Source organism: Serinus canaria, chromosome 12, assembly GCF_022539315.1.
Source record: "Serinus canaria isolate serCan28SL12 chromosome 12, serCan2020, whole genome shotgun sequence".
NCBI lineage: Eukaryota > Metazoa > Chordata > Aves > Passeriformes > Fringillidae > Serinus > Serinus canaria.
This window is the reverse complement of record NC_066326.1, coordinates 8,596,238-8,617,947: the sequence shown is the minus strand read 5'-3', so window position 1 is coordinate 8,617,947 and position 21,710 is coordinate 8,596,238. Positions and strand designations below refer to the sequence as shown.

At 45.1% G+C, this 21,710-nt stretch overlaps 3 protein-coding genes across 11 annotated transcripts in view; 2 read left to right on the top strand and 1 right to left on the bottom strand.

Annotated features, from left to right (window-relative positions):
• The window catches only part of PXK (PX domain containing serine/threonine kinase like), a 33,308-nt gene extending 24,974 nt beyond the window's left edge, over positions 1 to 8,334 (top strand). For 2 of the 5 annotated variants that reach the window (XM_050979425.1, XM_050979429.1), the window contains exons 17-18: positions 623 to 685; positions 7,286 to 8,334. In XM_050979425.1, coding sequence (XP_050835382.1) covers positions 623 to 685; positions 7,286 to 7,476 — 254 coding nt within the window. In that variant the 3' untranslated portion in view covers positions 7,477 to 8,334. The other 3 variants (XM_050979426.1, XM_050979428.1, XM_050979427.1) reach the window with 3 other exon arrangements.
• Positions 8,140 to 13,049, bottom strand: PDHB (pyruvate dehydrogenase E1 subunit beta). The gene is given in 10 exon segments (XM_030227835.2): positions 8,140 to 9,621; positions 9,917 to 10,058; positions 10,337 to 10,428; positions 11,071 to 11,181; positions 12,007 to 12,292; positions 12,378 to 12,413; positions 12,497 to 12,559; positions 12,631 to 12,738; positions 12,898 to 12,959; positions 12,962 to 13,049. Coding segments are annotated over 10 exon segments (1,119 nt in total). The 5' UTR covers positions 13,035 to 13,049; the 3' UTR covers positions 8,140 to 9,475.
• Positions 13,050 to 13,318: 269 nt separating this feature from the next.
• Positions 13,319 to 21,329, top strand: KCTD6 (potassium channel tetramerization domain containing 6). 5 transcript variants are annotated; one of them, XM_030228048.2, is made up of 3 exons: positions 13,319 to 13,457; positions 18,613 to 18,721; positions 19,928 to 21,329. In XM_030228048.2, the coding sequence occupies exons 2-3, from the start codon at positions 18,695 to 18,697 to the stop codon at positions 20,612 to 20,614; spliced, it is 714 nt and encodes a 237-aa protein (XP_030083908.1). In that variant the 5' UTR covers positions 13,319 to 13,457; positions 18,613 to 18,694; the 3' UTR covers positions 20,615 to 21,329. The 5 variants fall into 5 exon arrangements, with proteins under 5 accessions (XP_030083908.1, XP_050835389.1, XP_018770738.1 ...); XM_050979432.1 differs by having other exon boundaries at positions 13,439 to 13,457; positions 20,119 to 21,329; XM_018915193.3 differs by lacking the exon at positions 13,319 to 13,457 and adding an exon at positions 13,700 to 14,862.
• The last annotated feature ends 381 nt before the right edge of the window (positions 21,330 to 21,710 follow it).

The following is a 21,710-nucleotide window of genomic DNA, read 5'->3' as shown; positions in this document are numbered from 1 at the left end:
TGATATTTGAGTTGAATAACAACAACCTCCATTACTTGGGCCATTAAATAATTCAGTAATTCAGTCTTTAGGGAGACTTTGTGATGATCTGTATTACGTAGGAAGGTGTTAAGATGAATGAGAAAATTATGTGTTCAACTGCTGCTTCAGTGCCACATTTTACAACATCAGAGCCTTTGACAAATTTTCATTTAGTTAAAAGATGTGGTTGGTACTGTGGATGAAACAGATTAGCAGAGTTGATTTGCTTGGCTAAAATGTGTCCAAAAGCAGCTTGTTGTGGAGCAGAGCAACTGACTGAAAATCACCTCTTAGGGAGAGATGGGCTGCCACCCATGCTTTGCACAGCTCTTAAGGTGAGCAGAATTTGTATGCTGTACTCCAACAGCCTGAGCAGCAGAAATGTTTCCCCCTGAGAAATATTGAGTGCATTTCCTATGCCTTTGGGGCTTCTCTCAAACTCTGTACTGTAAAGCCGCTGTTGCTATGAATGGGTGTATTTCCCAAGATGTGGAAGCAGGATTGAATTTTCAGTCAATAAAGCTGGCCTGTTTCCTGCAGTTTCTCTTGTCTGTGTTGAACTGCCATGTCACAGCTGTAGTTACTTGACTGTTTTATTCAGCAGGCTCTGGGGCCAGTTCTCCTTTAACATCTCCATCATCCCCCACTCCGCCCTCCACAGCAGGTATGTTCAAGAATCATTACAATTTTAATCTTCTTTATGTTATTTTTTATTCCCCTCTGCCCCTCAGTGGTGATGTTCTTCCCAAGGATGATCAGGAGATGATGGTTTTCAAGGATGGAGCACTGAGATGTCAGTTGCCTTGTGGCAGCCTGAGTGTGGGCGTGTGCTCTCTTTTGAGGGCCATGGAGAACCTTTTAGTAACTATAACCTTTCTGAGATACACATGATATGATTAACCTTTCTGAGATACACGATATGATTTACCCAGGGTGGGCCTGCTTGCTTTGCAGTCTGTGTTACTCCAGGCCTGCCCACATTGCAACTTTCCAGGCATTTTCTGGGCCTCATGTTGCAGTGTGCATTTGTTCTGGTGTTGATGGTCTGCTGACTCTGAAATACTGCTTGTTCATACCTTGTTTCTTTGTTCTTTTTGTTCCTGTACTGCTGTGATTTATTTTCAGGAGTTTTAGGTGTGACAAATTCTGTGGCTTAAGCTTCATAAATCTCCCCAGTTCTGCTACACTCCATTGATAACTCAGTAGAGTTCATAGAAACAAATCTAGAAACAAGATTGATTTGGGTTAAAAATAGTATCTTGATTATTTTTAGCCAGTTCTGTGTTTCAGTTTGCTGGGTGGCTGTGCAGAGAGTTTTGCTAATGTTTAAGACAGGGGTGGGAAGTGGTGAAGAATCTGCTTGAGTGGGCAATAGAAATGTTCTGAAAGTTTAATTACAAATCTGAATATTGAGCAGTAGTGCATATTCTTCTGTCTGAATGACTGGAAGAGGAGCACTGGCCAATATTAATAACAAAAGATGTTAACAGAATACATTTCTAGAGAGGAAGCTTTGCCATTTTTTATGGTGACTCTTGCCATAGGATTTCTAGTCCCAGGAACTTTCTCCACAGCACAACTCATTAACCAAAGCAATGCAATAAAATTTGTCTTTGCTGTGAATAGTCTTTCAAAGGGCACTGCAATCTGTGTGATGTAATTCAAATCAGTCATGCTGAAATTCAAATTAGTAATTTCTCCTTCAAGTTGAGGACATGAGAAGTGTGTCTTGTAGGAACTAACTTCTCCCAGTTAGCCTAAGCAAGAGAATGACTGTTACTGTATTGCACAGTAACACTGCTATTCTCTGGGTGCACTGACTGTGATCTGGAGAATTTTTTGCCAGTTCTGCTGGGGCTTCCATAAGGAAGTAGCTGAAATGTGGCTCCAAAATGGACAGATGTTTAGAAAGCATTTTTACCCATATAAAACTACTGCCTAGTTATGTTCTGACTTGGACTTCTTGGAACTTGGCTGAAAGCCTCCTCAAGTTTTAAGCATGGGATGCACTTTTATGTGCAGATGTGGATCAAAATAGCTCAGGTTTGTGCTCAAAACTTGTCCCAGTTCAAAGCATATTGTCACAGTGTGTTTGTTGGTCATCTTGTGCCAGTGTGCTCCTGATGACTTGTGGGGATCAGCCCTGTGTGACAAGGTGCTTGTGGCCCTGCCTGTCCTCACACTGGGACATGCTTTAGTGAGCTGATGGCTTGGTGCTGTTTATAAGGTGTAAAGCCAAGTGTCACGTTTTCAGGAATGCTTCTGTGAGTAGAATTTGTAGAAGAAATTTCAGATATTAATTCTGAGAGAAAACTAAATTTTTTTTCACTAGCAGTGTTGTAGTTTTAGCTGTTCTAAGCAAGTCTGCTTTTGCTGCCTTGAGGAAAGACACACTGGTCCCATGGACTTTGTTTGTGACAAGTGATGCATCTGTAGCTTGCATTTCTCTCTTCTGATTTCCCTGTACTTCTAAGTATATTCACCTCTGTACCAAAACTGCTCCTGGGTGTCAGTGTGGTGAGATGATTCTCAAAAAGGCATTGAGGCTTTCAGTCTGTCTGTCTGGTTTGGTATGGCTGTGTTGGAACTGGGGCCTCTCAAAGCATCCTGCTGCTACAATACCATGACAAAACTAAGGCTGATGAGGAAAAGTGCCCTCAAGAGAAGCTTTTGCTCTCATCCTGTAACTGGCCTGTAACTGGTCATGCATAGTGTGAGTGTGAGAGGAGAGAGACACTGACCAAAGGGGAAGGGCTCCAGGCTGGCATTCCCTGGGGAAGGAACCTCCTGCAGGCTATTTCTCACGTGTTGAGAAGTTCTTGGTCTCTAAGCAAGGGCTTTGTGAGGCTTGCCTTGCAGCAGAGTGCTTGGGAGAGTCGATGGAAAACAGAGTGAGGAATAAAACCATAGTTGGCTTCTGCTGTATGATGGCAGCTGCAGGACTGAGAGCAGGGCCTGCTCTAGGGGAAGGGTGTCTCTGGAAATGTTGGCTCTCATGGGCTGTTTTCACTGGTGAGAATGTTTTGGGCTGGTGGTGTTGCAGGTTCTTAGCTAAATAACATATTTAAAATACATTTTTAGATCATGCAAGTGACTCTAATGTAACATCCTGTGTTTCTGACATTCTCCTGGTGTGGTTCTTTTTCCCCCCACAATTCTTTGCTTCTACTGTGAAAATCTGTTCATTTTCTTTGGGGCTGTGAGCAGTAGCTAGGATCAGAAGGGGTGCAGAACAGTGTGGTATGGGTTATTTAAAATTTCACTGAACATTTTCTAAATCAAATTAGCCTATGAGATACGGCAAGATCTCTTTCAACAAAGGAAAAATTTGGAGGGTGTCACTTTTGCCTCTCTGGACTTCCCTGCAGGAGTAGTGAAAGAATTGTACCTAACAATCTTTTTCTGTGCCAGTTGTTCTGAATCCTTCAGTATGACATGTGTTTCATTGGCACCCTTATGGTGCATCTTTCCTGCCCCTCACCTTCCTGTAAAACAGGTGGAATGCTTCAGGAAGTGCTTTTCCTGAGTGTCTCTGACCACACATGTGAATACAGGTGTTAATACAGCAGGAAGTGTTTCTTGAACTGAATGGATTTCGTCTTGTGTGGCTAATCTTCCTGCAGATTTCTTTCTAAATCTCTCTAAATGCACTTTAATCCTGTAGAGCTTGAATATTATGGCATGTGCAACTGAAAGCATGGATGTTGTATTTGTTGATCAAGTATAATAATGCTTAGAGCATGGAAAATTGTGGTTCATTTTTCAGAATTGAATGAAGTTTTGTAAATGTAATATGAAATAGTCAATCTGCTGTCCTCATACTTGTCAGTGAGTAAGAATGTATTGACTTCTGTACTAACTTTTCAGCTAACAGTGTCTGTTTTTCTTACTTTGACACGAGAACTGGCTGATTAACTTGTGTCCTCTCTCTTTCTCTGCTGTCTTCAATAGAGCATGCATCATTTTGAACGTGAATTTTCGGAAAAGTAAGCTAATGCTGATTTATCTCTTTAAAGATGCTCTGTTTCTGAATGGGAAAGTTGGATACAAATCTTGAAGTTGCTTAGTATTGGGAGGGAATAGAAGAAAAAAAAATCTGAATGTTCTTACAGATTATTTTAATGAAATACAGCATCTTTAAAAACTATCACTGAAATTATTTTCTTTTTCACATCCCATTCTCAGCCAAGTTTTTAATGCTGTTTGCACAACTGCTGTCACTTTAAATTCATAATTAAGTTTTTGTTTCAATTCAGGCATCAAGTTTACAGCATCTGATTTACTTCCTATTCCTTTTAACACACTCTTTTAACAAAAATGTCCCTGTAAAAACCCTTGGTAAGTTCTTGTTTGAGTGTTTTATTCTTAAAACTGCATGAATGAATAAAATGTGTGTTTGCAGGCAACGTCCTTCAATGTTGGTATTGGAAGGGCCTAGTGATAGCTAAGCACTTGTTTCAAATGTTTTTTGTAGCAAATACAGGAAAATATTTCAGTGTAAGGCAGAACATTTTCCTCTGTAGATGGAAATGTATATGAATGCATGTGTGTGAACTCAGATTTCTTTTGCACCACTCATGCCAAGAAGGGAAGGACAGCTTGGTGTTGATTATGTAACTGAAGTGAATAGATTTGAAGATTTTTGAATCAAGCTCTTAATTAACAGGTTCAATATGTAATGTCATAGCTAGTCAGATGCCATTCTGAACCCTGAGTGTATTTATGTCTTACAGCAGAGCTCAAGTGTAAGCTGTAATTCTCTGTTAGCAGTTTCCCAAGAGTTTAACTACGTGATGTCCCCAGCTCAATTTTTCCTCAATACTAGTGAGTCCTGAGGAATTTAACAAATTTCCAGGAAGAAAGGTGATCTCTGCCCCTACTTCCCTGTCTTTCCTACTCTTGTAAAATAACGTGACCAAAATTTGAAGGTAACACATGAAATCTTGGCCTACTAATACTTAGTGATCCAAGCATTTTTGTCTTTTTTGTCCTCTGTGTCAAACATGTGCCTTCTTTCACACATGTTACCACTGTATTTGTGTTCCCTGGCCACTGCTTTTGTGGTCATTCCCTATTGCATCTTGTACAACTACTTGCATAGTCTCTTTCAGCCTCACCTTGCAATTCCTGTCTTTGTTCTCTGCAGCTCTTCTATCTCTTTGATGCATTTCTTTTGTGATGAGCTGCTCTTGGTGCTTTCACAGAAGTTTACCTGATCTTTTGGTGCACCAGTCCTGCAGGGTGCTGCTCTGACCACTTCAACCACTAAATGGCTACTTGGACTGCTCTTAGTCTTGTTCTTCCTTTGGCCAAGTGCCACATTTTTCTTTCCTGGCATCCATCCACAAGACTAACAGGACTCTAGTGCTGGGAATGTTTTGTCAGTATTTCTGAGAGTAAATTGATGTACCTCTTTGGCAAGTGTAAAAAGCAGATTTGTATAAGTTAGAATGCCCCAGAATGTAATTCATTTCACTTTGTGCTGCCATTGTGTGAAGTTTTGGTTACCTCAGAAATCTGTTGGTTGACATGCAACAGGTAGGTTAAATTGTTTCAGTTGATCTCTGGTGTTTCTATTAGGACTTGAGTATTTCCTCTGGAAGGGAAGAGAGTGAAGATGAGCTCAATGTGTACCTCAATGCTTTGTTTTCACAGAAGGCTTTTGTGCCAATGAGAATTTCTCCTGAAGAGCTGGAAGTGCTACAGTTACAGCACATATTAACGTACTCTGCCAAAACTGGATGCTTTGTGTGAATACTCTGCATTTTGAACTTGCTCTCATATGGGAAAAGTCTTTCTTCAAAGACTGGTACAGATAGAAAATGAAGGAGTTTTGAATTATCTCTTTCATCTAGTATAACTGCTTGTTTTAATAACAGCAGTTCTGTTTTTACTATTACTTGTTAGTCTAAAAACAATTGTTGATGAGGAATTGACAGACAAATGGAGCACAGAGAACTTTTGTCAGCTTTTTCTGTAGTTGAGCTTTATCCTTTATCAAATCCCTTTTAAGTCTGAGTGGCATAATGTTACATAATTGCTTGATGTTTGCTCACTTCTACAAAGCAGTTCACTTCAGAAATGACAGTCTCTTGGTTGCCTTCATGTTGTTTTACTTGCCCAGTATCACAGTTCTTGCCACTTCCCAGTATATTCCTCTTTGCAGGTCAGAGCTACTGGAAGCAAGTGGTAATAGGTGCCATTTGTCTCTTCAGTCTTCCTATGGCATAACTCATGATATTGATTAGAGTTCAAATTCACTGCTGAGCTGTACCAGGATATTAATCATTATGCCCCTACTCCTTCCAAAATATGAGACAAGATGGCCCATTGTTATTTGACTTGTGTAGCAGTGATGGTGCAGTGTGCAGCAGCAGAGCTGCACAAGATCAGGGTGCTTGGGAGAGTGCCTGGGGCAAATGAGGGAGGCCTCTTGGCTGGGTCTGAACTGCCAGGAAACAGCTCCATGCAGGCCCTCCTCACTGCTGGAGCAGCTGCACGTTCTACTGTGGGCTCTGGCTTCCCAGGGAGTCAGGACTGGAGGCTGAGGTTGGATGAGAAGCAGGGAGTGGATATGGCTGGCATAGAGAGCAAGGGACAGAGTACAAAGGTGGGAACAGGAGAGGCAGGCTGGAGGTGTGTGTGACAGTGTTGTGATTCATTCAGTCTGTCAAAACAACCATGTGTTACAACATATTTGGAGAAAGTCAAACAGAACTTTGGAAGTGTAAAAACACTTCCAGAAAACTCTATCTGCAGTTAGTACTTTAAAAATGAGGTATAATCTGGCCAAGCAAAATGGTCATCACTGATACTACAGTGATGTGGTTCTTCATTCATAAGATTGTCAAGTGAGTTATGTAAGTAAGAACAGGAAGTAAAATTTGCTTCCAGTCTTCGTTGCTGTTCATGTCCCACAGAACAAACTGCCTCACTAGGGACAAACAGGAGAAGCTGAACCTGGGAAGTCCCATTCAGCAATCTCTGTTTTCCTCAGTGCAAGATCACATATGAGTCATGTTTTGCATCCTGAGGCCCTTCAGGCTTCATTTCAGAGGTATCTCAGATGCCGTATCTAACCTGCAGATAGAGGGATCTGATCACTTTGGCATCTTCCATCTGTTCTGTTCTTCACACTCCACTTGCATTCAAGGGATGATGGGATTAGTGCAGGACTGACCAAGTCCAGCCATGCAGCTGCAGGCCTCTGGGGCAGGACATGCCAGGCATAACCAAACTCCATCTTCTCTCCCCACCTTCTCAGGAGCATCGTCCATTCCCCCAGCCCCGCCGCCCCCGCCCCCAGCAGCTCCGCCCCCGAGCACAGAGGCGCCCACGGCGCGGCCCGAGGTCAGCGCCAGCCGAGGAGCCCTGCTCAGCTCCATCCAAAACTTCCAGAAAGGAACTCTGAAGAAAACACAGACGTGCGACTACAGCGCTCCCAGGATCAGCTGAGGCCACTGGTCACTCCAGGATTCAATTCCCTCTTCCCCTCCTGTGCTGACCCTCCTGACCAGCAACTGACCCACCAGCACACAGCAGCTGCAGCTCCCCTCTCCCTGGTTTCAGCTTTCCTGAGTAGCAGCACTGCCTGCCTGAGCTGCTCTGCCCTGCTGGGATAAGTACTCCGGTCTTTACTTGGCTGCAGGAACTGTGTTCTCTAGCTACAGCTTCAGGGGTACAGCAACTCCTGTAAAGCTGAATAAAAAATCTGAAAATAGGAATGACCATGATGATGGTAAATTAATGTATTTTTCCTAGCTCCATTCCAACCCATTTTTCAAATTACAGGAATGTAGTTTTAGTCTGCTCAGTTTTTCAACTCTTTTCATGCACTTGTAACTTACCTTAATTCTTGCTGCATGGAGTCAATGATTTGTTTTACATAATCCGACCCTTAAAACATACTGCACAGGTGAGGGAACCAGAGAATTAAATCTTATTCCCACCATGTTTTGCTGGTGGAGTTAAAATGCTGTCTCATGAAGCTTGTTTAAATGGACATCCTACCTGCAACTCTAGGGGAAAGTGTTTTTAAATGAGGAAGCAATTGAAGTGGGAGGTTTTTGGGCACTGGGATGTTATTGTTGATTTAATTAAATGAAAAGTTACTTCAAGTTAATTCTATCATTTAAACTTTATTGCAAGATCCTTTTTGATTTAAAACCTTAAACAAATTGCACTTTAAAGGATTATAGATAATCCATTTTTTTAAATTCAAGTACATCAGTGTTTGTTACTATGCAGAGAATGTCTGTACAAAGTTTCATGTAACCTGTGATATTCATTTTTATTAAAATGTTAATGGAATTCCTTCAGCAGCATGTGGTGGGTATGTTCTGGTGGGATTCAACCTCCAAGCCAGACTCCCAAGAACTGAACAGCACCTCTGCTAAAGGAAATACCCTGGGGAGTATTCCTGGCTCTGCAGAAACATGACCCAAGCTCTTCTGTCTGCTCACAGAAGATCCTCTCCCCCGCCCTTTACCTGAGGGGCAGAGCAGACCCTGCTGCACAGGCTCCTCAAGGCAGCTTTCCCTCTGTACCAGAAGCCTGCTGAGGGAAGCCTGGCAGAGCTCCCTGGGCTGCAGTGATCTCCAAAGGCTGCTCTGAATGTGTCCCAGCTCTTCATACACACTCCACACACCTGCTGCTTAGGCTCAGTGCAGCTGAATAAACTAACTCATTGTGCACTGCAAGAGCTATAGTAAGAGTGTGCTGTTGTCAGCCCAGGTGGGGAGTTAAAAAAAACAAACCAACAAAACAACCACAAAAAGCTTGAATAGTAAAAGCAAAGCATCTGGGCATTTTTTTTTTAATCACTGTCATGTGGCAGCCAGTAAGGTATTGTTTCCCATCACATGGTGGAAAGGTTCAGGATCTTTATTTCAGCTCTTGTACAGAAGCCTTTTTTCTGCAGGTGCAGAATGCTCTTCAAACCAGACACAGCCATCATCTCTTAACACAGCCTCTGCTCAGAGCTGCAGTGAACTGCTGCACTGACAGGCTGGGCTTCAGTGATCAGCCTGATCATTGCTCTTTAATGAGCCTTGCAACCACAGGCTCCTGCAGCTGTGCAGCATTCAAGGCCTGCTCTTGCTCTCTGCAGCTCTGCACTCAATCACTGCTGCAGCAGGTTCAACACAGTTCCTCTGGTACTTACAAGCCAAGCAAAACCAGAGGGTTTTTCCCTCATTCTGAATTTAGAGCAGGGTTTCTCCACAAACAGCAGCATTAACCCAGCTGTACTGTTGAACAAACAAGCATTACCACATGGTTGCAGACAGAAAGTGTGGCTTGGGAGGGGTAACCCCATATAAATATTTTGGGAGGTCACTGTACTTTCCCCACTGTACAAAAGATCATGGAGCTTATACAACAGAAATTATGAATACAACATGCCCAACACCGAGAATGCCTTGTAGAGCAGGATTTTAAAACATCTATTTACAACTTACATATTCAAAGTTTTTTTCACTGCAAATACTATATCCTTCACTTGAGGTATGCTGTTATCCTCTAAGATTTTTGCGTAAGGCATGGGGACATCAGCACCGGTGACACGCACAGCTGGAGCATCCAAGTAGTTAAAGGCAGGTCCTGAAACAGAAGACAGTGTCAGGTTGCCAAGTACTATTTTATCTTGATTCAATTTCTGAATCTTACTCTATTTAAACCATTTTGTTCCTGTAGCTCTAATATTCCAGAAAGCAGTGCTCTGGCTTGTTTGTGTTCATGCACTCTGGGGTTTGGTCACCCACCCCATGAAAACCTCTGGAGTAAGACAGCTCCAGCTCACCTGATATAACCTCTAACTCTGCTTTTGCCTGGCTTCATCAAGAATAATCAGGATTTAGAGTGGGGAATGAGATCAGTGTGCTGTGAAACTCAGTACCTTCCATGATCCTGGCACAGATTTCAGCTCCTACTCCAAACTGGGGCCAACCTCCTTCTACAGTGACCAGATGGTTTGTCTTGACCACGCTGGCTTCCACTGTCTCCATGTCCATCGGTCGAATGGTTCGCAGGTTTATGACCTGGGGAAAGACAGAGTGTGAGCCTGGCTGTGCCCTGAGCCTGTCAGCCACCACTGTCTGGGTACAGGGCCCCTCAGCACTTCCAGCTGTTCTGACTCCAAAGACAAGACAATTATTAATTTCTAACTCAGAAATGTGAAAGGCACATGCTGTTAGGGCACTTCCAAGTATTAAGACCCTTGTAGTTAATACACTCAAGTTTTGCAGAACTTGAACAAGTAGATGCTACTTTTCCCTCCACTTCAGGGAAATGGAAAAGTAACCCAAACCCCACTCACCTCACACTCTACACCTTCTTTAGAAAGTACAGCAGCTGCTTCCAAACAATGGCCAACAGGTCTTGAGTGTGCCACTAATGTAACATGAGTTCCTAGAACGGAAACACGAGTTAGAAAAAACTTCTTGAGATTTAAAGCTTTTTTCTAGACCTCAGGCTCCTTTCAAGGTAGCATTAGGATTCACTTGCAAATTTAAGGTTCTTGGGTTTACTTGAAATACAGAACCCAGACATAGTATGAAGAGAGGAAGGACCACGTTAAGACACAAATTTTACCCTTTAATTCAGGGAACTGAAGAGGTATTTAATAGAGTTTTCAGATTATCCTAATCAAATGTTCATATAATTCAGAGATAAATTATGAACAGGTGGACTGAAACACTACAGTGAGTGATCTCTTTTTGCATTTTTGACCAAAATCACATACTTAGGTGAGGAAAAAACTGTTTCAGCCATCACCTACACAATCTATACTACAGAACAAATCCTTTATGGATTTGTTCCCTATCTCAGCTTAAACTATACCCTTTAGAAGGGTATAGTTTAAGCTGAGATATGGACAATCTGGTAATATTTCCTTGTAAGGGCAACAGAACATGAAACCACACTACTGGATAAAAGAACATTTGAATACTTAACATTTGAAATACTTTTCTGTATCCTGAGTAGATAAGAGGTTAAGAAAAGTCTCCAAGCATGTCAGTTAATAAGGAAACAAATGCATTCTCAGCTTACCTTGCTTTTCTATTTTAGCTTTCCCAATGGGAATAACAAATTCCTTTGACTGTGCCTGTTCAGACATTTCAAAGGGAACACCATAGAGTAATTCACTTTCCAGCATCACAACTAGAAGGAAACATAATTGGGTTAGTGTGTACAGTTGCACTGACCATTAACAGTCCTGCAGCTCAAGACAGCAAACCCACCCAGGCAACAAGGGAGTGAGGACTACATTTGCAGAAGGAATTTAAAAAAAAGTAAATCGAAGTCTTTACTTCAATAATCAATTATTTAAAAAACTTCTACAACTACTCTGAAAGGAGGTGAGCTATTTTACTTTCTGTACATGACAATACAGTCACCAGTTTTAGAAAGGTCTTATACTTTTAATGACTGTTTGTAAAAACATAAAGTCAAAGGTTGCCCTGCTCTTGAATAAGGACATTCTGAATTTATCATCTGAATTTCATGATCTGTAAAACTGAGTTACATAGGCACTAAATATGCAGGAATATAATAATTCTCTTAACTCCACCCTTTTTAACCCCTTTATGATAGATTTGTAAATGCTCCCAGGTTTCCTGGTTGATACTAATCTAGCACTAAAGCTGTGCAGGTGGCAGCAACACAAAATCAGTCCACTGTTAGCATGGCAGGAGACTGTTATGTGGCAGCTAGTAAGGAAAAATCAAGTATTGTTTCCCATCACATGGTGGAAAGGTTCAGGATCTTTATTTCAGCTCTTGTACAGAAGCCTTTCTGCATGTGCAGAGAGCTCTTCAAAGCAGACACAAAGAGAAAAGCATGAATCCCTCTGTGTCTTTTTACATACCCTAAAACTACAGCAAGCCAACTGTGAGTGCTTTAGGGTTTAACCAATCATTGTTTTGTGGGGAAAACCAGACATTCCTTAGGATCGAGTGCCAGGTATTGCTACCTTCTCATGCCCACCTGGATTATCATCCCGGATGGATGCTTTCAGCAGTCCTTTGGCATCCTCGGAGCTCCAGGGGCTGACGACTTTGAGGCCGGGGCAGTGGCCGTACCAGGCAGCGAAGCACTGCGAGTGCTGGGCGGCCACGCCCGCCGAGGCACCGTTGGGGCCGCGGAACACGATGGGCACGGAGATGGAGCCCGCAGACATGTAACAGCTCTTGGCAGCAGAGTTGATCACCTGATCGATCGCTTGCATCGAGAAGTTGAATGTCATGAATTCACACACTGGTCTCAACCCTGCCTATTAAATGCATTAAAATATGGTTTTTGATATAAAAACAGTCTAATTTTTAAAACCAGAAGTAGAGGAATGCAAATGTACAAACCATAGCAGCACCGACAGCGATTCCTGCAAAGCCCATCTGAAAGAGAGGGAAACCAAGGGATGAGGACCAAGGAGCAGCTGATGGAGGGATCACCAGGGTAGGAGAGAGGGCAGCCTCACCTCGGATATCGGGGTGTCGATCACCCTTTTGTCCCCATACTTCTTCCAGAGGCCCCTGGAGATCTGCAGGATAGGAGAAAGGAGTCAGGGCCCGCCTGAAGCCCTTTCCCAGGCCGCCAACGTCTCCCACGTACCTTGTAGGCGCCATCGTACTGTGCAACCTCCTCGCCCAGGAGGAAGACCCGCTCGTCCCGCTCCAGCTCCTCATCCAGCGCCTGGTTCAGCGCGTCCCGCACCGTCACCTGCGAGACAGCGTCGGGCGGGCTGAGCGGGGACCCGCTCCTCACATGCCGGGAGTCACCTCAGCCCGGGGGCGAAGTCACCTCACCGCCCGCCCGCCCCGGGGCCGGACCCTTCCTGAGGGGCGCGAGCCTCTCCCCAGGGGCAGCCCTCCCCGCTACCTGTATGGCGGCGGGCGCGGACAGGCGGAGGCCCCTGCGCTGCTGGAACCGCTGGAGGGGGCCCGGGCGCTGCGGCCGTGCGGGGCGAGGCGGGCGCCCAACGCCAAGTGCCGCAGGGTCGCCGCAGCCGCCGCCATATTGCCCGTGTCCTCTCGCCCTGGGCAGCCTGGCCCCGCCTCCGCGGCTCTCGCGAGAGGTTCGGCGGCGAGAAGCGCGCGGCCTTCTTGCGCCACTTCCGGCACCGGGGCCGTGCGGGGACCCGTGCGGGGAGCCCCGCGGGGCCGCGCGTGGCGCGCGCCCGAACGCCCCGCCCACGGCCCCGGCCGGGCCCGCGCAGCCCCGCGGGGACGGCCCAGAACCGCCGGGCGGGCCCTGGGCGGCGGGAACTCGCGTCCCGGCCGCGCCCGTCCGCCCCGCCCCGTCACCGACCGCCGGGGCGGGGCTCGCCGGGACACTCCCCCGCGCCGTCCCCGCCCGCGCCGGCGGCTCCGCTCCGGGCTCGGGCACAGTCCCCGCCGCTGCTGCCGCCGGGCTCCGCCTCAGCGCCGAGAGCTGCGCCCGTGAGTGCCGGGACGGGCGGGGGGCGCGGGGCCGAGCCCCGGTGCTGCCCCGGCTCGGGGGGCGGTGCGGGGCGGGGGCCGCGGCCGCGGAGGGCAGAGCGTCACGGCGGGACGGGCGGGGAGCGGGGCAGGTGCCGCGCCGGGCTCCCGGGGCCGTGCCCGGCCGGGCTCAGGGAGCGGAGGCCCCGAGTTCGGGTGGGGATGGGACCGGTGTTACAGGGAACAGGGTCCTGTTCCCTGTCGGGCGCGGGGGATGCCCGGTGGGAGGCGCGGTGCCCGGCGGTGAGCCCTGGCTCCGGGACCCGGGGGCTTTGCTCCAGACCGGGAGGGGAGCGGGTCCTGCTTCCCCACCGGGAGAGGAGACAGAGCTGGGACTCTGTTCGGGGGTGGGGGTCAGGCCGTGGACTCGTGGGTCACTTGCGGGGAGAGAGGCAGAACGGGTTAATTCCCAGCATCTTTGCTGAATCACTGTGATCCGGGGGAGAGTTCTTTTACCACGATCTCGTTGACTCTTCTGGGATGGAAACGGGCACTTCCCGGCTCCTCCTGAAGCCCTGGACCCCACTCTGGGCTTTCAGGGGAGATTTTTGTCCCGTGCTGCTGTCACTCCTTGGTCCATATGTGTGCTAAGCCCCATCTGTGTGCAGGGAGACTCGGTGTTTCTGACACCTGCCTGCCACCTAAACTGTTCAGAGACATGTTTCCTCAATGGAAAAACACTGGTTAATATCACAGAAGCCAAGTACATGGACAAACCCCAATTATTACCACAGGTACTGGAAGCCTGAGTGCCCTGGGTTGCTTCAGCAGGACCAAGCTGGTTATTGAAATCCTCCTTTGGGTCTCTTATAGGAGGACCAAAGTCATACTGGGTTGTGGGCTCTTCCAACAAGAAGCAATTGAAATAAAGCTTTGGAATCAGGACTTAAAACAGGATGTCATAGAGCTCCTTAGGGAAGGAATGGAAACTTTGGATGTCATAGAGCTCCTTAGGGAAGGAATGGAAACTTTAGGAACTTGGAATTTATAGTGAAGCAATTAAACATAAAGGAGTGAAAATGTTGAGTGGCTAGCGTGAGCGTTTTTCCATCCTGCTTGAGGTAAAGACTGAGTATTAGTAAAAAGCAACCCAAGAAAAGCAAGAGCTAAGTTAACTTCTAATAAACTGCATTAGTCATGATAAACTTGACATGTGTAGAAGGTGGTAGGTGCTTTCTTTAGTAAAGCTGATTTGCTGAATTGCCAGAAGATTTGGTAACTGGTTGTTTTGAGAACACTCCTCCTCACTCCCCTGGTTAGGGTGGCACAGAGCTGGAACTCGGGGTGCTCTGCAGACCATCAGCTCACTGTAGTTTGGTGGAGGAGAACAGTCAGCACTGGTGCTGCTCAGTGTTTGTCAGTTCAGGTGAGTCACCAATAATTTACAGTAAGAACTTGCCTTTCAAATTTTCTGACTGGCTGGGAAAGAGGTTGTGCCTGTACAGCCTAACTGTGCTGGTGGATGGAGTTTCTTCTCATTCTTGTGAGAGCCAGGGAGCTCACAAAAGGGGTGAGTAGCTGAAATGTCAGAGTCTTACCTTGCTCTTTTTCATTTTTAAGTTGCCATTGCTAGAATTCCTTCCATCTCTCTGTTGACGTAGGAATCAAAGGTAACTCTTGAGGTTAAACAGCCTGTGCTGGAATATTGATACCAAACTGCCCATGCAAGATTATTGCCACAAGTAAATCCCTTAATTCTTTTGTTTGAAAAACTAGGTGAGGAACATTCAGAGCAAATCAGGTGGTCTGTGCCCCTTGACTTACAATAGCTTGATGTATTTCTGCTCCTCCTTTGAGTAACTGCACCATTGCAGGGGTCTCTCCAGGAGTGGTGGTAGCCTGTAGTCCCGGCAGTGTGAATGCCTGGCAGGGCTGCTGGTGTCCCTGGCTTGGCCTGAGTGTGTGTCTGTGTGTGTTTTCGCAGGAGCAGACATTCATCTGACTCGTAAATGCTTTCTTTGAATTTCAGCTTGCAAACTGGTTTGCAGCTCTCAACTGGGAGAAGCTCTGCTGGAGTTAGTGGCACTACCTGTTGCAGCAGTGTTGCTGATAAACAGCCCTGTAATCCTCTGAGTCATAACATATGAAATAAGAGCAAGCATTTTATAAATGCAGGTATCCTGTTTGGTGTGTCGAGTATAAAGTGATGACCTGAGTGCTTTTCTTGCTTCTCACTGTGCCATTCCGGTTCTGGCTGTGCTGGGCTGTGGCAGGAACCCCAGTGACCGTGTCACTGCTGTGCGTCCTCTCCCTGCACGCAGAGCAGTGTCACCACAGCAGGACTGTGGTTTGACACCATCCGTGCACTTCTGCTCCCACCAGAGAGGGACATCCCGTTTGGCTGAACTGTGTCAGCAATTTGTCTGACTGAATTTCACTTTAAATATTCTTTTGTGCTTATCAAATGTAGGCTGCCTTGGGATATGACTGTGTGTCATCTGTAATTTGCTGTCTGGACAGGAGTAGCTGTGTTGGCAAGCTTGTCCCTGCGTGCAGTCCATTGGTGTGTGACACAAGGACAGAGCTGGCTTGAGGCTGCCTGTGCTGGGGGATGGATGGAGTGTCTGCCCACCCCCTGGTGATCACTGTGTGCCATTCAGGAGGATTTAAAGCATCATTGAAAGGGCACGTGTCATGAAGGGTGTCCATCCTCAGCCTTGCTGTGTTGTGGTTGGTGAGTCCTTAGCTCAGGTTGTACCCAAACTAAGCTACATTCACCTGTGAAGTTGTCTGGAAATTCAGAGCTCCCAGGCTGACGAGGGAGGTAGTGAATAGTTGGGATCACACTCGGGCATTTTAGGATGGCCTCCTGGTATCTCCTTTTGTGTGGCACATCTCGCTCCAGCACTGGTTTGCCAGGAAGGACTGTGTGTGCCTTGTGGTTCTGGGTCCTTACACAAAGGTCATAGATTTCTCCATGCCCTTTATATGTTGAGGACTAGGTTTGTTCCAGATAATTGCTCTTGTAAATTTTTCACTCTGGTGTTACACAGCAGTGCTGTGATCAAAGATTAAATCATGCCTTTGCACCGGCTTGCAGTGTCATCTCTTTCTTTCCCTGATGAAGTCTTGATTCATCTGTACTGGACTTACATGCTGACCAAAATAACATCATATTCACTAGTTAAAATAACACAGATGGACTTCTCCGCCTTGAAATATTCTGGATGTATAATTTGAGTTAATTTTATTAAGACTGCAGATCTCTTCTGTCATGTTTACTGGCTAGGTTTCTGGCTGGCTGTATCATCTCACTTTCAAGTGAGTATCAGAAACCTTCAGTCTTATATGGTTTTAATGCATCTGCATGTTATCCTTGTCTTGTACTTGACCAGAATAACACCTTCAATTGCTACAATTTAAAAGGTCTGGTCTATTGTTAAAGGTTTACAAACTGTACTCGAGTGACAATTCAAAAAAAAAACCCAAAACCAAAACCAAACCAAACAAAAACCCCCCCAAACAACAAGCGAAAACCCCACAAAAAACCCAAACCTCAGAACCCCCCAAAACACAAAACAAAATGAAACAAAAAACCAAACAGCAAAACCCTGAAAGAATTCACTTCTTGATTTGTGAGCATTTAAAAAAAATAATTACAGAGGTTGGCAAAAGAGCTGGTGTTCCAGGTTTATCTGCTGTTGGGGGATGTGCTTTAATGTACTCTCTTGAGGCATACTCTGCCTCTAATTTGTAAAAATAGGATCCTGGTATTACTTGTTCTGTATCTTAGTATTCTTTAGTCTTCTGTTGTCTGACCTCACTATTTTCATATACTATTTTGGTTTTTTTACTCCTTAATCTACCTGAGATGCAGCTGGGGCTGTGCTTTTGCTGCTGGGTCCTAAAGACCTGACCTGCTGGACACAGTTTTGCCCAGGCTGTGGATTTGGGCAGGGCAGCAGGGCACAGAGGGGTGTGCTCCCTTGTTCTGTGGTGAATGAAATCAACCTCATTTCCTAGGAATGAGAAGGGCAAGTTATCTTTTTTGGTTGGGAATTAACTGTGAACATTGAGTTGTTTTGGAACATGGGGCTCTGGCTTGGCTAAATCTTTGTGCTGCCTTTAGCTGGGTGGCTGTAAGTTGAAGTTTGTTAGTAAAGAGGATGGGACCAGAAGTCTTGGGAACTGTGTGGTCTTTTAAGATGTAAAAATAAACAAAGCTGAGAAGCTCTACCCTACTTAAAACAGGCTGACCTAAATTTTCAGCAATTCTAGCAGAGAGGCAGGCTCTGGGTAGGGATAAAGGCTTTACTGATGACTGGCTTCCCTGTCCTTCCATCGCTTGACAAGGTTGACAGGCCACCTTTGGCAAATCAGCACTGGACTCTGAGGTCATTCACTTCCCCCTTGTGAGCTGCACAGCCTGGCTGTGGATTTGCCTTGTGCTCCTGTGGACAGTCTCCTTGTTATGCAAGTCAACAGTTCAGCATCTTCTGGGAAGTCACAGCATGAATCTCTTCTCAAATTGCTTTTGTTGGAGTGTGTTGACAGCATGTTAGATGTCCTCTGGCTTGTCCCTACAGAGTTTATTTTTTAGACTAGGTGTCTGGGAAGTCCTTTCATACTCTCTGTCTGTAGATTAATGTTCTTGCTATCAGTTGCAGTTCTCCACTACTGAATTATTAATTCTGCAGTGAGGGTTTTTTCTTCTTAGTGTTCATTGACTTTCATGCTTGATTTATTTTTCTGAGCAGTTGGAAACTGGAGCATGGGAATGTTGACTAATATTAACAGATCACGTGTGTGACCTCAGAGGTGCCTAAATAAACTTTTTTAATTGGGAAAATTACATCTGTCTTTCAAAGTACTCACAGTTTCCCAGGTGAAAGGTTGCTTGTGAACATGTATTGCCCTCAGAGGCACATTGCTTGTTATTCAAGAAAACTGGGATGTTCAGGCAACTGGTGGAGTTGTGTGTGCTCCAGAGGCAGTCCTGTGGGTAATGTGATGGGAGAAGAGGGTTTGCAGATTCTCCTGCTAATGTGACTTTGTAGCTGAATGCTTTCCTGGCAGAGAGCCTGCCTTAGATTGGAAAGCATTCCCCTTGGTGTTCTTGTCGGTACTGATGGTCTGCCATGTTTTGTTCTGTGTTTGTGTGTGCTTTTTCCCACAGGGAGATAAGAGGAGAGGAATTGTGTATCCTTTCAGCAGCCTTCTGTTAAACTTGGAATACCACAGCTCAAGCACGTGAACAGATGGATAATGGAGACTGGGGATATATGGTGAGTGCAGTGTGCACTGTGCACTACAACTGGGCTTCCAGGGTGTTGCAGCAAGAATCCTTCCAGATCTGCCTTCTGTAGATCCAGAGCTTCAGTCATGAGAGAAGGGAAACTATGCCTGTTCAAACAGCTTTGCAACAGCTTACACACCTTCCCTGGAGTGCTGAACACCTCCTGTGCAGTTTGTGGGGAGTGCCCAGGTTCACATTTGCTGGGGACAATCAGCCAGGACTGAACTGATGCCTTGAGCTCACTGTTACCATTTTCCTAACGCAAAAGCTGAAAATAGTTTATGCTTTTTGCTTATTATTTTAAGGACTTCTGTCATTTTATTTATCGAGAAAAGTATTTTTCCGTGTAAACCTTGTCTCAAACTAGACAAGCACATCTTATTTTCCTCCCCTTCTCATTCTGCTGCCATGCATATGTCTCTTTTCTCTGGCTGGCTGCAGTCCTGGTTCTTAGAGTTGGTGGCCAGATGGGATTTATGTTCCTTTCTCTCTTGCTTCCTCATGTGCTATCTGGAATCTGATGCTGACTGGTTTGTGCTCTGCTCCCCACTTCTATGCAGCACACTAATTTGTTAATAAATATTTCTTTTTAGAGTTAAAAGCTGAAAGTTCTTTTTCTCCTTGCCTGTTTTAATGAAGCCTCTGAGCCAAAGCGTGGATTATTTTGATTGTGAGCTCTTGGTCCTGTGTTTAAACCTGCATTGTCTTCCTCTTTTGAGGGATAATAAGAGGCTTAACGTTTGTTTGGCTGATTTTTTATTCTTCCTTTTTTTTTTGGTTTTGGTTTTGTTCTAGAATGAGAGACAGATTGTGAAAGTAAGGAACATTGCTGGGCCTCATTCTGACTAACTTGTTCTTCAGGAAATTTCTCTGTTCTCATTTCCCCATCTGTAGAATAGGAAAAAACTTGCTGCCCGAATGCTAAACTTGATCCTGCGACAGAGCTCAGTTGTTAAGATTTCTAAAGCATTCTGGAAATGTGCATTCTGCATGCTAAGTATCATCCTGTCTAGTTGCCAGTTGTGCCTTGTTGCTAGGTGGCTTGGATTTGTTCAGGTTTGAGCAGCCTTCAGAGGCACTGAACGGGAGAAGTGTGATTTCCCCAGTTTTCCAGCAGTATTTGCCATGTGTGTCAGCAAGGTGATCGAATCTTCTTGTTGGGGCTTGATAAACTCTGCACTTTCTCTCTTTCTAGATGACTGATCCAGTCACGCTAAATGTGGGTGGACACATGTATACGACCTCCCTCACAACTCTAACGAGATATCCTGACTCAATGCTCGGGGCCATGTTCAGGGGAGACTTCCCCACTGCCAGGGACTCTCAGGGCAATTACTTTATTGACAGAGATGGACCACTTTTCCGTTATGTTCTTAACTTTTTAAGGACCTCAGAGCTCACTTTGCCACTGGACTTCAAGGAGTTTGACCTGCTCCGGAAGGAAGCAGACTTCTATCAGATTGAGCCCTTAATTCAGTGTCTCAATGACCCCAAGCCGCTGTATCCTGTGGATACCTTTGAGGAGGTGGTGGAGCTGTCCAGCACCCGGAAGCTTTCCAAGTACTCCAACCCGGTGGCTGTGATCATCACGCAGCTCACCATCACGACGAAGGTCCACGCACTACTGGAAGGCATTTCAAACCACTTCACCAAGTGGAACAAGCACATGATGGACACCAGGGACTGCCAGGTGTCCTTCACCTTTGGGCCATGTGATTACCACCAGGAAGTGTCGCTGCGAGTCCATCTCATGGAGTACATCACCAAGCAAGGCTTCACGATCAGAAACACCAGGGTCCATCACATGAGCGAGCGTGCCAATGAAAACACAGTGGAACATAACTGGACTTTCTGCAGACTGGCACGGAAAACAGATGACTGATTCTGACTCCACAGGAGCCACTTCAGTGATTAGCAACTTAATTGGACAGTGAACCCAAGAGAGTCTGGATTTTGACTAAAGCAACAATATGGGCTTTTTTTATACGACTATTTATTGTTTATCAGTGAGGACTGGAGGAGTTTCATTCTCTAGCAGCTCTGTTCTTTTGTCCAGTTCAGAAAAAAACCCGTGCATGTGCCTGTTCAGTCAAGACACCTTTTTATTTGAAAGAGGGAGTCCGAAGAATCAGTACAATAGGGTATTTTGTGTCATTAACACAATTCTCTGACTCAACTCAAAGTGCTAAAATTACCTCTTGTTTAAATGGTTTCTAATCCATCTAATGCTATGACACTGGGAGCAAGAAACAAAAAAGATTTTAAAATGCAGTTGGGGAGAAGCTGCTATTGTGTAGACTAATTTAGTTTCTAAATCAATAAACAGTATTGTAATGTTCTAGGAAAACAAAGCCCACCCTTTAAAAGTACTTGATAAGTACAGTTTCCTACAGTTATGACAACTGTTTCTTTCTATGCATATAAATCAAGCAACCAAATATTATCTGTAGCCATGGAAATATGATTACAAATATTTATATTGGATTCTAAATGCAAAATGTCCCTGTGGTAGAATTCATATTTTTAATGCCTGGTGCAATATTATTCCCAAGTGTAATGCCTGCCAGAAGAAGCTAATAAAAATGTGAAATACAGAATACTGTTTTGTATTTTCTTTTTGTCTTTCAGAATTTTCATACTTAAAAAAACCAAACCCAACCAAACAAAAAACCTCCCACCCAAATCCTGTTTTTTTGTGCTGTGGAGTAGTTGGGGTGTTCTGGTAGGACGCTGGTTTCTTCCACTAATGATGTAATTTGTTCCTTTTTATGTTAATCAGTTGATTCAAATGTCTTCGTTATAGACAAAGCTTGTGTTCTGAAAACTGCTTTAGATTGATAGAAAGATGGCAAATATTTGTACTGGCTAAGGGGGTAGGGGTGGAGGGAACACAGAGCCTAAATACTTGTAGCTACTAATAGAGTTGCCTGGTTTGTCAGCACTTTATGCAGTGACTTTATTTATTTAATTCTAACTGC

Excerpts from the sequence above, each read along its gene's own strand:
- KCTD6 (XM_030228048.2), top strand. The coding sequence starts at position 18,695 with ATGGATAATGGAGACTGGGGATATATG. Across the intron at positions 18,722-19,927 it reads ATGGAGACTGGGGATATATG|ATGACTGATCCAGTCACGCT; the intron begins GTGAGTGCAGTG and ends CTCTCTTTCTAG.